General features: G+C 32.2%; 1 protein-coding gene across 1 annotated transcript; it reads left to right on the top strand.

Annotated features, from left to right (window-relative positions):
* The first annotated feature begins 17,867 nt into the window (after window positions 1-17,867).
* LOC123697435 (pupal cuticle protein) lies at window positions 17,868-18,998 on the top strand. The gene has a single exon (XM_045643953.1). It carries the CDS (start codon window positions 17,909-17,911, stop codon window positions 18,722-18,724), a length of 816 nt encoding a protein of 271 aa, XP_045499909.1. The 5' UTR covers window positions 17,868-17,908; the 3' UTR covers window positions 18,725-18,998.
* Window positions 18,999-19,287: the final 289 nt, after the last annotated feature.

Genomic DNA, 19,287 nt, shown 5'->3' with positions numbered 1-19,287 from the left:
AGTTTAGAATTTATAGCGTTGAAGTTTCGTTACGAGTTTAAAAGTAAAACTTGGTGGGCCTCGATAAGTTGTTGAAATTGTTAGTGGATAATATACATGTTATCAAGGGAAAGTTCAGCCGCGGTGCCGACGAACGTAAATCTTGCCTTTACGGCCTCACCTGTCGAACGAATAATTTACTGCCAGCTTAAACTTTTGTAAGAAAATCCCAACACTCTTCATGAAATTACTGAATAAGGAATTTGATTGCTACGTCCAGAGAGTTTACTGGGACCGCTCACGGTGTTTGTTAATCAATTCTGAATACAAAACAAACATTTCTAAATTGCGTAAAGGAAATTTGAAACTTGTTAATGGTAAAGTTCAATATTCCTATAAAAAATTCTCAATCCGCCACTCCTAATCAAGGAACTTTAATGCTTTGTCATTAAATAAATCATAATTTCAATTGTTTTCGTTAACAAGCGAGTTACGGCCCTGCCTTCATACAAAACTGCTGAATACGCCGTTCGCACGGGAATAGAATGTGGGTGCGATTTCCCTTAGTTAGCATCCAAGCTTACGTATTTATAATTATTATAATGTATAAATTCATTCTTTGACTCCGGTCCGCATCGTGCGGACATGGGTGTAAAAGTCTCACTTTAGACATTAAATGTAGATTCTAAGTACATCTGAGTTTCTTTTGGGGCCTCCGGCTGCGGGACATGTAATTGGCGGAGTCGGTAGGATCCTCAAAAAACGTGGCATACGCAACGGAGCTGAGGATCCAGAATCTACGGTTTCTGCGGCCTGGAGGCTAAATCAAACATCGATCCCAAAAAGTAACCAGATTAATTGGTAAGTACATAGAATAGTTCTGTGTTGCTTCCTTTTACTAGTTTATACCTATTTTTTAGTCCTAGTTTCCTTTCCAAGATTTTCCATCCGTGAAAGTCAAATTCCCGAGAGCACTACATTGAGTTAGGCTGTTCGTGGACTAGTTTTAGATAATAGTAGAGATTTAATTTAAAATTAATTAATTATATTATTAACTAGATTAGATACTTATTAACTAGATTATAAAGTTATATAAGTACTACTGAAGGTAATGAATGAATAGCCTAATTTCTTAATCAATGATGAATTGAATAAATATGTAATAGCATAACCAAAATTAAGTAGGCATTCAAAATGCATTAATAAATAATTTCAGGATCAAAAAGAGAAAACCACTCTATATAATGATTTGGCATTTGCGACATAGGATAGTAGCACCCCGCAGGAATTTTACGAAAAATATTAGCAAGTATTTAGCAATTTCATGACTTACATTTCGCTTCATGAATCAATAGTAACCACCATAGAGGATAAAAATATCTACAAGCTTTTATTCGCGGTTTATAGGAGGCCTTAGGTTCAATATATGCGATCGATTTCAATTGTAAAGGTGTTAAAAATTTGTAAAAAAAAAAATTTCATTACATTTAATTTAATCTTTAGAATTTTTGTACGAAGAATAAATGCATCTTATTTACAGAATAAAAATAATTTTAATAATTAGTAAAAATGATAGAAAGGAATTTAATTCGAAACCCATTAGAGATTTACCATTAACACAAATTTACATATTTGAAAATGCATGAAATGAATATGCATTAATTATATCCACCTGAGTACGGCCCTGACTTTTATTCCGAGAATTATTCGTATTACAATTATTATAGTGAATCGCCTTATCGGTATACATAATATGATCCGAACTTTACACACTATGCTAGTAATAGCTTTACTGACTGTGAAGATTAAAATCGATCATAATAGGTATTACCGGTATTAATTTGGGTTGCAATGATGCTATAAAATATGAAAATTTCATTTAAGCTTTAAAAAAAAATCAGTATTTAGTTTATATATCATCTAATGATTTAAAATAGCCATCATAGTATTCTTTCTTAGATATTGGAAAATCATTTAATTACATTACTTAATTCAATTCTAAAAAAAATATTAAATGACTATAATCTTATTAGATACGTTAAGTTAGCTAATCATCATTCTATGTTAGTTATGGAAACAGAAATTAGGTAACATTTATAATTAGAATAAAATATAAGAATTAAAAGATAGGGAATATTATAATATACTTAAGCCTGGATACTACTTTTCAAATAAGCAAATTGTAATAATTTTTAAATTTCCATTAGTTTTACAGATATTCTTGATTTATTTCATTTAGCTATTTTTCCAAATAAGATTAGGCAGGCCCTCATCCCTTCCTATCCCTATATAGCAACTAACAGTAACTCATTCTTGTACATAGAGGCTGAATGCCCGAAGTATAATACATTACTTACTATATTTACCACGCTCATTTAAAATCTCACTATAAATGCAACAAGAGGACTTCGTGATACTCCAAGGTACATTCTTATTAACTATACCTACTGGATGTATGTTCGAGTCGGAGAATTTCAAGATCTATAATGTAAATGACAAAATTAAGGAACAGCCACTGACTGAAGATACGCGGTACATATATCAAGGACATTAGAAATAAATATACAAGATACGCAATTCTCAACTCAGTTAATTTGGAAGAAACCCCTATCGCTATAGAAAAGGATCCTGCAATATATCAAACAACTATCCCTATATACATAATTCTGGTTGGTGCAGTCTTAATTTTGGCCATTTGGTACACGATGTGACGCAGATCGACACATACTTTATAGAGGACCACAGATGAGCAGATGAGGAAGCAGATGAGCCCCAGCTTCCAGCAACATTTTTTCACAATATTCAAAAATGGTCGCTGAACTTCGGCGGGAGGAGTTACGGCCCTGCCTTCATACAAAACTGCTGAATACGCCGTTCGCACGGGAATAGAATGTGGGTGCGATTTCCCTTAGTTAGCATCCAAGCTTACGTTTTTATAATTATTATAATGTATAAATTCATTCTTTGACTCCGGTCCGCATCGTGCGGACATGGGTGTAAAGTATCATTTTAGTCATTAAATGTAGTTTCTAAGTATATCTGAGTTTCTTTTGGGGCCTCCGGCTGCGGGACATGTAATTAGCGCAACTGAACAATATATAAACATTGATTAATATGAATCACAATACCAGTTATATTTTCAATTTCACTGTTAACACAAAATTTATTAAATATGTATGAAAAATCAATATAAACATTATCGCAACGTTAATGTATTTGCGTATGTCAATTTTATATTATTATGCATATGAGATGGTTCGCCGGTATCCCGATGTCGATGTATAAGCAATTTGCAAGTAAAATTTGTGTCGGATGCACCGACAGCGCATCTACGTACTATTTTTTATTATTTCTATACAATTTTTATGCTCGATTTTAACGCCTATTTTTCGCTTTGACTGACTGATATTGTATAAAAATGTTTACAATTTATTACTTTGCGTAGTTTCAATTGTCTCTCTGTAAATCTGCTTTCAATTGGTAAATATATAAATTATATTTAAAGTGCTTACCGTAAGTTATAATAATACAATAATACTACTATAATATTTAAAATCTTTTTTTACTTGTCGACTCTATTGTAAGGCGTAGTTGGTGATTAGCCTTTACCCTTTGTGAAATCCAGATTCTCTTTAGACTGCAACAATTTGAAATGAGGATCTTCCCTCATCTTGTTATTATTACTCTCAAAAATTTCAAAATTGTTTATAAAGTTCCATTACTGCATAATACAAAATAAAGTCTTCTACCGCGTGTCTGTTCACAAAAATTACTGCCCCGATTTTCATTTAGTTTTTCACCAATGGCCAGCTTCTTGAGGAAGGTTTAAGTCTATTTACAATAAGTTAAGTGTAAGAAAGTTTGTTATACAATATGTGCGGTACACAAAACCGTGACAGAGCCAGCTTTACTAGAACAACATTCAAACTTATTTCTAATCGTTTTGCCACGGTTTCGATTCAAAGAATGTATAGAGGTATTTGAGCTTAGTAGATTATCTTGGCTTAAACCTAGCCTCTCGTAATAGGCAAGCTTCCAACTGGCACACACTAGCCTGACTCTGCGAACAATTCATTACTACGTCGAATTTGCTACCACACAGATTTATGTTGTGTATTTTGTTTTATTTAGATTATATTGGTATTATTGCTCCACTTGATAAGTAGTTCAATGTGAGTAATGTAATAGCAATAACATTGACGAGGATTCGTTTACATTCAACGATACGTGATCCTTTACCGTCGACGCTATTTGATCTAAAAATCTTAGAATCGTAGAGTATAAGACACTTACCGACTTTTGACCATCAATAAAGCTTAAAAATATTTTTTGTAGAACTCTTTATTAGTATATTTGTTACTAAGCACCTATAATATTAAAAGCTGTGAAAGTCACATACAACAATATTAGATAGGGCATTTCTAGGAATTGTTTGTTCCAAAATAATCTACAAAATATACCGGCGCTAAACAAAGCTTGGCTCTATATGTCGGGAATTAGAAGTAAATCGAATTTATCCCTTTTGATTGAGCTAGATGTTGATTGTACACACGAATAAATTGTTAACAACGGTACGTTAAAAATTGTCCTAAAAAAGTAACAAAACTTCCTCCACACTGTTTTAGTACTGGTTGTATATTTATCGAATAAATTGATAGAATTTCTCGTGGCTGCACTCGCGTCAAATTAGATTTGGTGATTGAACAACCACGCTTTTAGTGCTGACACTACGTTTCAATAAATATTGTATTCTAAACAAAATTTTGTTAGAATTTGTGATAGAAAATACCGAATGCAATCGTTTCTAGCGATAATTAAATTTTTGGCAATATTTTCAAAATAGATAGAACTTTTCAATTGCAATACAATAATTTATTATAGACAAATTAATGGCTTCAGATTCAGTCGAATGGATTTATAGGTCGATGCGAAATCTAGATCTGTGGCTCTTAAAAATATATAATTATGATAGAGTATTTTTAATCAAACCCTCCTTTCTTACATTACTTTACTTTTCTCATATTTATTCTGATTTATTTTATTTGGTTACGATTAATAATAATTTAAGTATCAAATTCATATAACATCAAGTCATCAATTATTAAGAGTTGCTGTTTTCGATAAAATAAAGTCCTTTACTTAACAAATAATAAACAGCAAAAAATCAAACGAGCGAAACAATCACTGAAGCAATTTTAACAAAGACAATTAAATAACACGAATCAAAAAGAAACAAAAAATTAAGTACCTTTTACTTTCTTAATTAATGATAAAATGTTTCATACTTTTTCGAAGAAATCGTTTACCTTCCAAATAACCGACAATAACATTCAAACATTTACAAGACTGGAAATGTTGCGTGTGCGAATACATTTTATTAACAACACCCGACTATGAGATAATGTAATTATTTTTCATGTCCGCCGCCGAGTTCATTACGAGCTTTTATAAACCACGTAATTAAAATCGTAGCTATATCGCAAACCATGCGTGCCACGTCAAAACTTATTTATGCTATTTATTACGATAATATACATGGGAGATGCGGATAAACAGATTACTCTTATATCAATTAATTAATAGAAATGACGTCGAACTTCGAAACGCAGCCTGGACCCTGAATGAAATTGTGTTTTATTAAAATTTAATAAAGGATTTACGTGCATGCAGAAAGAGGTAAAATATTTTTGTAAATATGTGTGACTTCCATATTACACGAATGTTTGTGTGATAATTTAAAGTTAGTTAGAAAATATAGAAAACCAGTGATATTTTTATTATTCTTATTCAGCTATACCTTAAAGAGGTGTTTCTACAAGTTAATTATTTTGGTAGATTTTAATGAAATTGTTTAACAGTAATAATATCTATGTACGAGTATAATTATTTAAGTACCGATTTTTCAATCCTTGGTTAAAATTTATCCGTCCATTAAAGCATTACACGAACATATTAAAATGTCACATAAAAACTATCAAATACGGGCAATTATGTAAAACACATTTTTGAAATGGTAGTTTAATACGTTATTCGATGAATAAGTTTTAACCAAGGATTGAAAAATTTGCCCTTAATTAAATATCTAATCTATGTAATAATATTCGCACATTCAAATAGAAAAGTCATTTTAATATAAAATTGTCTAGACCACATACTCCGACGCTACTAATGACATGCGCCTCTCATGAAATAGACCCACGGACCGCTATCGGAGGGTCCTTGAAAACCTTGATAGACCACGAACTAGGGTCAATATGTGACCCATCCTTTCCTAAACTAAAAGTAACGAATTTTCTTGTATAGTAACAAATAAAATTGCGTTCACGAAATAGTCAGTCGTATATTAAATTACTGTTAAATATAAGTAGTTACAATTATTAATTAAGATATTATATTATGTATCAATCTTTTATGAAAATGAAAATATTCACATTTAACTACACCGAGCTTGTTTAGTTTCTTAAAAAGACCTGTCAAATTATTTTTAACATGATATGTTTTGTCCACAGAAGCTGAAGAAATAAAATGAAAATGGTATAAAAATACGAACTACGACTTACAAGTCAAGACAACGTTCGATATCCAATAAATAGATATAGAAATGAAAACGAGAGGGATCTGAGGACATCTGGCACACTAATTTGTTTGCTACCATTGTTATGCTGAATTAATATTCCAATTTATTCGTCTTTTGTATCAGGGCCGTAAATCAATATCTACCGCCTTTTCCCCTAAAATATAGGTCCTGAAATCTTTCTATTTTCTCTGATTTTTTCAGAATGAAATTTGCTAAGATTTAGTCATAATAATAAATGATATTGTGAATAATTTTGATAGACACATTTTATAAATTTTAAGCACTTTTCTCAAATTTCCATCAGAAATTATTGAAGCAAATACGCATCTATACTTATATGCCTTTAACCGCCGTTTAAAGTGGATTTCTTTGTTAACTTGTCTCTTTACTGTATATTTATTATTCAAGAATTAAGTAGGATACTAAACTAAAGGGTTGGGATCTGACCACAATAAGTTTCGTCTCCATTAAGTTGATTACAACTAAAAGGTGCGCTTTACGACCGAGTATGTTACTGGAACGTGTCTACTTTATATACTTAATCAAGAAATGTTCTATTCAAGGGTTTTGTGTCATGTTTTAATTACAATTAAATTTCAGAATTAAATATTTGTTATCAAAGGTTAAGAAATAAGTTTCTCTTTGGCAGTTCTTTAAAGTGACCTCTATTATGGCACTCGCAAGTGAATTCGCATATATTGACAATATGAACATGACGAAGCTTTTTATTACCAATAAGAAGCGAGTTGCAAAGATATTTTGTGTGAATATTTTATATAACCTAAGTGAAATCACCAACCACCAACAGGCTAATATTCCATGTATCCAAAATAACATTCATTAATAAATCATTTCTTCTTGTCACTTATTTACTTCAATCATATAACCCACTTACTGTCGCCCTCAAGGTCTTCAATGTACTAGTAATTCAAAGTACTTCGTGGCCGCGCATTAAACACGGAACAATTTTAACTAGAACAAATTGTTTCACGTAAGGTTCGCGTGAGATCGTCAGCTTACATGGGAATTATCGAAATATTAATGTCGTATTTAATTTTTATAGCGGTACTATATTTCGGCAGTTTACTACGCAAATACGAAATTCAAATGTATTTGTAACTGATAGGTGTTATTAGGTTATTTTAGTTAGTCATCGTTTGATAATAGAGTTTAATTTTGATCAGAGATTTTAATATTACATAATCAAATTACCTTATTGGTTCTCAATGAAAATCTAGTTCTTAATATTATTATTTGAGAGCTCCACACCCTTCTTGCACCTGTTTAACTTTAAATTATAATAATATAATGTTCAATGTATTTACTAACGTTTAATATCCCGTTTTATTACTTATCCGTAGTTAATGTAGAAAATTTATATCCTCCGCTCTAACGAATAAATCTAATAAAAATAAAATTTAAACAGTGACAGATTCTATCACCTTAAAACTACAAGTGAAGTGAATTACATATTATAAGACATTTTTACTATTCATGTCTAGTAAAAGCGTGATAAGCTAAACAGGTCAACTCAGGGCAAAAAGAGCCTAGAACCACAGCTAGACCTCAAATGATTGAATCATAAAAACTATTTAAAATATAAAACAAATCACGTGCCATTCACGCTAATACCTAAAGCAGAATCACACACATGCTTAACATTTCTCTTTAAATAAAGTACTCGAGTTCTACATTTCTTTTCATTCATACATCAAGTTACTTGCTTACTAAAAACTCATTTTCATAATTTCTTTATAAATGCTTAAGCAATTAAATGACATTCATCTTGGCCTTTCACATTCGGAAAAGTAATTATAAGAAATTGTAATGACGTCTCGTGAGCGGCTTTTGAAATAAGGCTCAAATTAGTTCTAGCATTGATGTGCATAAAACGTGCTACTATAATACTATAATGCATATCTATTATCATTATGACAAAATCCTGTCGATTATTTATACTAATATCATACAGACAGTTTGGATGTTTTAGGGCCGATTTTTCAATCCTTGGTAAAAATTTATCCGTACAATAAAGAAAATACACGAACATATAAAATGTCACCTGTAAACTGTCATATACGGACAATTAGAATACATTTTTGAAATGGTAGTTTAATACGTTATTCGATGAATAAGTTTTAACCAAGGATTGAAAAATCAGCCCTTAGTAGATAAAACTATATGACACATATATATGTTATACTGATAGATTTCAATGAAACTCGATACTATTGTAGCTTATAAATAAATACAAGGCTTTGTTTTTGTGGTTTGAATCGAGGATGGAACAAAGATTATCTATGATACTATAACAATGTATGTTTTATATTGATATTCTACATTTTTTTAAACAATTTGATCATAATGTCATTATAAAAAAAATAAACAATATACTTACTGTGAAGAATAACAATCTGTATCTGAATAAAAGCCCAACTATGAAATGAAAAAAAAAAACCGACAACCATTACACATACTTGCCACAAGTCTTCATCAATTTTGTGGACATAAAAGACATTTTCATCAAAATACGTTATAATTAGAAGCTCGGCCAGATGTCCGCAAGTTAAAATAAATCATAATTAATCGTTTCGTTCCACACCCGTCGCCTTAATAGAGAGTTTTCCACCGTCTGCAATGTTTTCTTAGCGACGTAATAAATTAATCTCCATTCAAATCCCTCGAAGTCAGAAAGAATGGAAGAAATCTAATGATTAGTGCTTTATCTTGCATTTCTGCTTGCAGCTTTGCTTTGTTAATTATAGCCGTTATTAGAAGTGGCTTATTGTATTTCCTATTCAAATAAAAATTCATTTGAAAGGAATAAATGTATTTTTTATTTTAGAACCTAAGTAAGCAAAAGAAATATCAACTTAATACAAATTCATCCGATTCTGTTCATCGAATACCTACAATGTAATGAGTGACATGACCTTCCTCCTCACTCTATTACGATTTTATTCCTGAGGACTTTGTAGTTATTTTCTACGAATTGATTTTACTAAACATGAATAAGCTTGAACAAATATTTAACATGAATATGTAAAGTAAATAGTTAAGATAAAGAAATACTGGAATTGGTTTCAACGTTCCAAAGAATCAGCTCGTTTAAAGAGCCTATTTTTCTATGAAAACAAACATACTTCTATAAAGAGCTTGTGAATAAACTTGTGAATTTCGGAGAATAAAGATAATTTCAAATTTGAATCAAAAGAGGTTATCCATTACAGGTTTACAGGTGACCCGTCTGTCTATTACTCCCTCCAATCTGAGTAAAAATCATTGTTATTTATTATAGCATAGGTACCTATTACTTTGCAATGAAGATATTCTGACAACATCTATAATAGTGAGTGAAGTCTAACAAGTTCGCTTCGACAATAAAACTTAATAACAATGCCTATTTCTGAATCAAAAGTTATACAAAGCGTAGCGAATCATGAAATTGGCATTGAAGGGAACAATATTTCCATGAATTTATTCTAAAGCATTCTGTGATTTGAAGTAGTTTATATTATTTGAATATGTTAACATAAATAACGTGTAGATACATAAATTTATAGGTACATAAAGTCTAGTCTGTGTCCAATTAAATAAAAATATATAACTTGTGAAGGAAAGGTGAATTAATAAATCTTAATGAATATAATCCGCTTTCCTGTATTCAGTACACGTGTACAATATAGATGAAAATATTATTTTTATAGCTCTACATTTTTCGTATTACATTCTCATTATATCGTTAAAATCCTCACTTATTTCATACTAAGGAAAGCATTTTAAAATGCTTATTGTATTCATTCAATAATATTCTTCTTTCCTCATACAATTTGAGTTAATACAAAATTTTAATAATCTTCCTTTATAATGATTTCGCGAATCAAAGAGAGATGCGGACTAAACGCAATTAACAAGACGAGCTCTTGTCATAAAGAGTATTTAAACTGTGAATTAAGAGATCTATTGAAGGAATGCTTTTATTTTTAATCTTTTTATTTTTAATTGCGTATTACGGCAATATTTTTTAATAAAAAAACATTTACATTATTGTGTTAGCATATTCGTTTATCCATACTAATATTATAAATGCAAAAGTAACTCTGTTTGTCTGTCTGTTACTCAATTATTCAATCAACTGAACCAATTTTCATGAAATTTGGTATGGCAATATTTTGATACCCGAGAAAGGATATAGGCTACTTTTTATCCCGGGAAAATAACGTAATGCGGAAATCCCACGGGAACGGGATCTATGCGGGTTTTTCTTTGACTGCGCGGGCGAAGCCGCGGGCGGAAACCTTGTTTAATAGTCCTCTAGGACCTAGGTAATAGTCTGATAATTAAAAATAAAAAAAAGTTAATTTGTTACTCCAATACTATGCTCGAATACCTAAATAGTACCTAGTACTCATCATATTTACATAATAGAGTTCTCAATTGATTGAATTTTTTTTTACGTCAAAAATAAAAACGTAACCAAACATGAACTTTAAAATAATACAATTAAGCATCATTTTGCTGCATAATTTAAAATCGATGGAGCGTATGACATATTTCTCAGCATACCGAAACGATAGGCCTTGGTTGCGGGCAACCACTGACCTTTCCAACATACCGGGCCGTTTAATGAATGTAATAGTTTCTGAGTAATGTAGTTAAATAGTGTCTATTTATATGTACATATATGGTAATGGATCATATAACACCTTTCAGTAGTTGTAAATATAGAGTGCTTTATAATATGTACAAAATATAAATGTATTTGATAAGTTTTATTGCAATTTGTACATCTTGAATAAGATATCAATGATGCGATTACATAGTGCAGATGACGTTTATTAACCGAACAATGCGATAAACTTGCATAATTAAAAATTGAAACGTAATTTTATTTCCATAATTTTCGTAAATTTTTGTTTTTAACCCTACAGTAGTCGCGTATCTAAAAGTGACGTGTGAGGTCGCGTGGTCTACCCTTTTTTAAAACAAGAAAAAACACACAAATAAATTAAAAAGTTTGTTTATTTATTTAATATAAATCTTCATGACTATATATTTTTTATTCTATGGCTTTCTATGGGTTTCATGGTGTGGAAGAACTAAAAAATCTTTTATTTTAAAGGAAAGGATTCTTGGCAATGTCACTTGTCTGATCTTTTAGCGCATCCACACAGGCCGCCAGTTTTATACAATGGATCATTTTCTTGATACTTTTCTATTAATAAAAGTACTGCACTATCAGTTAAATTCTATCATTTCGTTATTTACTTATATTAAGTTATGTTATATAAGAATACGACCACACTACCACTCCGTATCGAAACCGCAAGAAAACTGCCGCCAGCAACTAAAAGCCGCACGACGGCGTAGGATGAAATAACTGGAGCTATTAGATTTTTGGAAATTTGCAATTTTGTATCATGGATTACACGTGTAGACCACGCGACTACTATAGGGTTAAGTGTTTAATTTATGTGTTTTTGTTATTTGTTACTTCACTTTCTTTTCATAGAATAACATCATTAAGAAATATTTTTATTAATAGATACTTTTACAATCTTCTATATAGTAACGATCATTTGTGTTTAAACTTTAAGAGCGGTGCTGTGATCGAATCCTTTGATCGATTGAAAGAAGTGTTTTTTATCACTTCGTGGTTTGACAATGCAACTTTAAACGTTTTGTAATATATCGTGTCTTTTTACTAAAATAAATGCATAGATACATGCATTTAAAAATATAAAATAATCAGCTGACAAGGTGAACTTCCACGTGCTTCGTGTATGTCAAGTTTCATTGGCACGCAATATCCTCTACCAGTATAATAGCAAAGGTTTAATAGCTTCGTTAGAACATAGACTCGTTAAATTTTAAAGGAATAATTTTAGCACCATTTTCACAAAAAAAAATAGGTAAACTTTTCATCTTTATTTTAGATATTAATGTTGATAGACAATAATTTATCAATCCCAAAAAAATGGTCCGGTTGTTGTCGAAGCTTAGAACATGATAATAGGTGATTTTTTTATCTCACGTCTGGGAAATGTATCAATAATTAATTAAAAAAAATAGTTTTCAATATTAAATAAATATATTTCGTTATTGGAATAAATGTTATATATTTTTTACTCACGCAACTTTTTAAAATATTTTTTCTCCAGTCGAATTATTTTCACAGCTCACCGCATTTGGCTATAAAAGAGTTTCGTGTAATTAAATTACAACTTTTAATAATAAATCAAGGTTTTTCTTCTCATTAATAAATTTAATAATTTTGATTAATAATCGCTGGATATCAAACAAATTTACTCAAAGCACCTTTGTTCACTTCTTTTCGTCTGAAATGTTACAAATTATTTAAATAAATATACGTTCAAAAGAAACTGAGCAAATAATTGTAAAATCCAAACGAAACACTAGTTGAATTTAATACTTTATGACTCACAAATACAGCAGGATTCTGGACAATAGTGTTCGTTAGCAGCTAGATAGCAGTTTTAGATGAAAAAACCTAGACGAGAAGCACTGTGCGTCAACACAATTCTCTAGCAACTTTTATCTATCTAGGTATCTAGATTGACGCAAGGTACTTTGTGACTACCTGCCTAGAAATAGACCGGCCTGCGTCATATCTGTGAAGTTTTTACTCTATGTTAGAAAACATAAAACATTCTAAACTTTAATAAAAGACATGAATTATTCATTGAGTTTGTTTTTAACTAGCTTTTACATCGCAAGTCTTGTAAATATAAGCTAACAGTATTATAAAGATATAAAGAAAACATTCTCATAAAACAGTTTACATGTTCGAAAAGATTACTTTGATCATTATACATATTCATTGTTTACTTATACTACATTATATTAATTTGAAAAATATTACCCACACAATGGGCAAGTAACACGAGCAGAATGATACATAGAAACTTATTAACTTTAAAAATACTTTAATAAATTCACCCTTGGGCTTGGTTTATGTTCCCAAACCTTGAGCTATGTAGTTGAAACATTATTTGCATTGCAATAGTTCAAAGTGCAATTAATGATTGATTCGGAAACATAAATATATAGTTGGTATCCTTATGAGTATAGAATTGGTGAACCTAGTAAGGTATAAGGCGTGTATGATGTATACTTTGACCAGGTGAAATGTGATAGTGTTTTATGGAAGATGGAATACTTTGGTTTGTAGTAACTTGCTTTCAGCGAAACAGTCCAAGCTCAAATATGAACATCATCTAAAAACTCTATATACTATAGAGAGTTCTAATAATTCCAACATATGAAGGATAGTATATTGAGGGATAATCAAATTACATAAAAAAACATAATGTTCAGGAATTTACACAAAATTTATATTTATGGGAAATCACTTCGAAATACCATGAATTGGTAAATAATAATTACCAATTCATGGTATTTTTTAAAAAGCTTTTGAAATATGCCCGTTTAACGCACCGGTATTTTTTTTTTCTTTTGCTTTTTTTAATTCAACAAATAATAATATGCTGCTGTAAAACAGGCAATCTAATATAGGTATTCTTAAAGACATTAAGAAGTAAGCACGCACATTCTATCATTTGATATATATATAGATTATAGATACATTATATCATACATAGAACAAAAACTGAATACTTAAGGTCTCTTGTTTTTGCTATGTATCTAAAGTATAGCCCTACCCACGCCCTAATAAATAATTGAATTGATTTCATTACAAAAAGTGACCAAGGCGTGCTAGAGAATTGTTCTAAAAATATTGCATTTAGCCTCATATCAAATTAAATATATCTTGCACATGTACCACTTTCAAGCAGCCGGTCAATAGCCTAAAAATTAAATCTAAAGCAAGGACATTTAGCATTTGTCGCAAAAATAAAATATTGCAAGTCGTATGACGCAGAATAAAAAATACCTTCACTTTTTATTAAACTAAAATGAATTATGTACCTATAAAATAATTTATAAATATTTTTCGATCGATCCATACAATCTGATTTACGTAAAACATTTTTTCTACAATTAACAATAACCATGAAAGTGTTTACATACAATTTTTAAATTGAAGCGGAAAGGAAAATTAAAACATTTTTTAAAAATAATTTTTAATTAAGATAGTAGGTACCGGCACTTCCGATAAAGCAATTAATGCGTCAGGTAGAGTTCTAAGCTCCACTGAGCGTGTCGCCAAAATACAACAGACTTCAGGTTCCCACGATTTGAGGTCTATACCAAGGCAATACTAATTTATAGATACACTAGCTTTCCGCCCGCGGCTTCGCTCGCGTTTTCAAAGAAAAACCCGTTCCCGTAGGATTTCCGGGATAAAACCTATCCTATGTCCTTTCTCGGGTATCAAAATATCTCTATACCAAATTTCATGCAAATTGGTTCAGTAGTTAAGGCGTGATTGAGTAACAGACAGACAGACAGACAGAGTTACTTTCGCATTTATAATATTAGTAGATATGGATTAAATTATTAATATTAATAATTCAAACAATGGCTTACGTCTCAATCATACTTAGATTATCTTCCAAAAAAAAACAAGAAATCCATACTAATATTATAAATGCGAAAGTAACATCTCTCTGTCTGTCTGTTACTCGATCACGCCTAAACTACTGAACTAATTTTCGTGAAATTTGGTATGGAGATATTTTGATACCCGAGAAAGGACATAGGCTACTTTTAATCCTGGGAAAATGACGCAATCCCGGAAATCCCTCGGGAACAGGAACTATGCAAGTTTTTCTTTGACTGCGCGGGCGAAGCCGCGGGCGGAAACCTAGTAAATTCATTCATCTATTTTCAAAAAAATAATGTCAAACTTTTAACAGAATTTATTAACTTTACTATTAGGTACTATATAAAATATGTAAACTATCAAATTATGTACAATGATTCACCTTTATTCAAAGTAACGTGTAATTTTAATTACACATAGTGAATGCAATATTTCGCTCCAGTAACCCAGTATGTTAAGAAACCTAGAACAAAGAATTCATTTAAATATGCACAAATTATATTGACAGAATCATTTGTGAAATGTAGGTAATCCCGTGAGAAAGTCATGCATTGTTGTATTATGCGTGGTTATGCCTAGTTAGAAACGTCTATCCGTATAAATTTATAAAGGATAGAAAAAATTCGATCACGAGGCGGGACTTGAACCCGCATCCTTCGCGCCATTCCGGGGCGGATGCCTAACCAACTCAGCCACTCGTGACCCGCCTGAGCAATCGAATTTATTCTATCCTTTCAGTTTTATGTGTCTTAAGGGACACACCGCGCGCCATCTATTGAGATGATTTAACAACCATTTCAACCAATATGAAGCACTTTCAGTGAATACAATATTGTAACGATGGAACACGACCTTTTCTTGAATTTATATTTTTTGGTTTTTATGGCATTCAAATGCTTTATAAATATAAATTTATAAAGGATAGAAAAAATTCGATCACGAGGCGGGACTTGAACCCGCATCCTTCGCGCCATTCCGGGGCGGATGCCTAACCAACTCAGCCACTCGTGACCCGCCTGAGCAATCGAATTTATTCTATCCTTTCAGTCTATCCTTTATAAATTTATATTTATAAAGCATTTGAATGCCATAAAAACCAAAAAATATAAATTCAAGAAAAGGTCGTGTTCCATCGTTACAATATTGTATTCACTGAAAAGTGCTTCATATTGGTTGAAATGGTTGTTAAATCATCTCAATAGATGGCGCGCGGTGTGTCCCTTAAGACACATAAAACTGAAAGGATAGAATAAATTCGATTGCTCAGGCGGGTCACGAGTGGCTGAGTTGGTTAGGCATCCGCCCCGGAATGGCGCGAAGGATGCGGGTTCAAGTCCCGCCTCGTGATCGAATTTTTTCTATCCTTTATAAATTTATATTTATAAAGCATTTGAATGCCATAAAAACCAAAAAATATAAATTCAAGAAAAGGTCGTGTTCCATCGTTACAATATTGTATTCACTGAAAAGTGCTTCATATTGGTTGAAATGGTTGTTAAATCATCTCAATAGATGGCGCGCGGTGTGTCCCTTAAGACACATAAAACTGAAAGGATAGAATAAATTCGATTGCTCAGGCGGGTCACGAGTGGCTGAGTTGGTTAGGCATCCGCCCCGGAATGGCGCGAAGGATGCGGGTTCAAGTCCCGCCTCGTGATCGAATTTTTTCTATCCTTTATAAATTTATATTTATAAAGCATTTGAATGCCATAAAAACCAAAAAATATAAATTCAACGTCTATCCGCTTAATTAGTATGGCTTAAAATGTTCTCATAGCAATTTAACAAATTCTAGCTTTTATATAATTATGTTACATTAGCCAACACGGTGTTTTTTTTTATTGCCCATAAAATATTACATTAGGTACGAACTTACTTGGTGGATGTGGTAATTAAAGCTTTCATGAATCTGTATGAAATATTGACACTAAATAAGAGTTAAATCATATTTAACTTAAAATAGACATATTATTTCTATTTATATAATTTTATTACGCAACAGAATTTTTTAATATAAGCGGCAAAAATTACTACGCTTCCTATTGACGATCATGACCCAATACATATTCTAACAACATGCTAACAACTAAATGACAAGTATTAAAGATATTAATTTATAAAAATATTTAATTATCCAAAATAACTTGTGATACAATTCCACCATTACGTTATTTTCAAAACGAGTTAGAATTATATTACCTAGATCTGCCTATATGCCCTTGAAATTCTTACATTAAGTAGGACATCCAAATTATTATTAAGTAACTTGAAAATATGCATCTTTAGTTATTTAAAAGTAATAAAGAACATAATATTATTATCTGTATTAAGCAAGGCTTAATTCTAAAGGATTGGCAAAAGTATAATTTTCTATTAGTCACACCCCTCTTATTATTTTAATATTCTGCAATACATAGATATTGTTTTATGATACAGACGTATTAGGAGTCACAGCATTTCACAATATATAAAAAATAAACATTATTAGTAAAAAATTATAATATGTCAAAGAGAGCACTGCGTTATATGGTATGCATGGTATGTAATACTTTTTTCAATATCACCCACGAGTTGACATTTAAACGAGTTCAAAGATACTTCCAGGGGACGATGCCTTTAATCCTCACCTGAATGTCACTTCCTTGATATGTCCAAGCATCCGTTGCTTACATATATGTAGTGTGAGTGATATAAATTTTCGCGGTCAGATCTCGGGACCCTTCCAATATACTTCAAGGCCTTCACTGTTCATATAAAGCTAGTTGACCCGCCCGCCACGACACACTTTGTTACTTTCACGCGAGCAGTGCACATTTTGAGCAAAAATGTACAGGCTCATTACGTTCGCCTTTGTTATCGCGGCTGTCGCGTGTCAGCAACAGGAGGGCGCGAGGCGCGTCCCGAAATACGCAGGTGATCCAAGAACCGCTGCCATCGTGCAGGAAGCGCGGTATCTCAGTGGAAACGGTGCTTTCGGTGCCGCGTACCAACAAGAAGATGGAATCAACTTCAAGGAGGAAACCGACGCGGACGGCAACAGGAGAGGCAGCTACTCGTACATCGACCCAAATGGACAGAAAAAGACAGTGAACTACATCGCTGGCAAAAATGGATTCCAAGCTGTCGGTGACCACATCCCGACTGCTCCCCAACCCGCCGCGCCCACACCTGGATACACCCCAGACCCCCGTTACCAGCCACCAGAATACCAATCCAACCAATACAGTGCTCCTCAGCAATACTCCGCACCTCAGCAATACACCGCACCCCAGCAGTACTCCGCTCCTCGCTCTAACTACAACGCCAAACCCAGTGTAGACGATGGTCAATACCACCCAGAGTTGTATGAACAAGAAAACTACGTCGCCCCTCAACCTCAGTACCAACCCCAACAGTACCAAGCTCAAACTCAATACCAACCTCAGCCGCAGCCTCAGTCTCAGTTCCCAGCGAACAACATTTACCCCGGTGTGCAACAAGCTCAATACAGTGGTGTGCAAACCCAGCAATACAATGCCCCTCAGGCTAGGGAGCAATACTACGAGCCGACCACTCCCCCACCAGCAAGATTCTTTCCCCCTGGCAAGTTCAGTCTGAACAGAGCTCCTGACGGCTACACTTACTCATTCCACAAAGTTTAAATCTGTAGGTCGTTCCTCGGCGATGGAAATTGTGAAACACATTATATCGTCGAGTTGTAGAGTCGCGCAGTGCACATGCACCGCTGCTTTAGAGCATTTCTTTATTGTTGTTTTGCTGTGATATTGTGTGTTGACGGACAGTTCAATGTTGTTTTGTTTTTGCAGAGGAGAGTTGGTTACGAAATGCGTACGAAAATTTGTAAATAAATGTAGCTGTACATAAATTATAAACCGTTTTTTAAATAAAATGTATTCCTTGCCAATTACGTAGTAATCTGTGTATTTTATCTACCTATACTGTTATCCTTGACTGAAGTGTCATATTTCGTTTTTTAACACTTAATATTATTATTTTTATAAAAATAATAACGATTTCAACTTTCCACGAATTCCACGAGTTTTGAAAACTCCATAAAAATAATTTAAGTGTTTGTGTAATAGATAATATTATGTTAATTCAAATTTTAAAATTAATTGTATAGTGTTACTCATAGTAGAATTAGCCCAGATAAATATAGATATAAAGAAAGGAAATAACTATTAATTAGCTACTTCCGAAATGG

Source organism: Colias croceus, chromosome 14, assembly GCF_905220415.1.
Source record: "Colias croceus chromosome 14, ilColCroc2.1".
In the NCBI taxonomy this organism is placed as follows: Eukaryota; Metazoa; Arthropoda; class Insecta; order Lepidoptera; family Pieridae; genus Colias; species Colias croceus.
Note: the sequence above shows the minus strand (reverse complement) of the source record. Positions and strands in the feature narration are given on the sequence as shown.

Bases quoted from the DNA above. Each gene is read 5' to 3' on its own strand.
- LOC123697435 (XM_045643953.1), top strand. From the start codon at position 17,909: ATGTACAGGCTCATTACGTTCGCCTTTGTTATCGCGGCTGTCGCGTGT.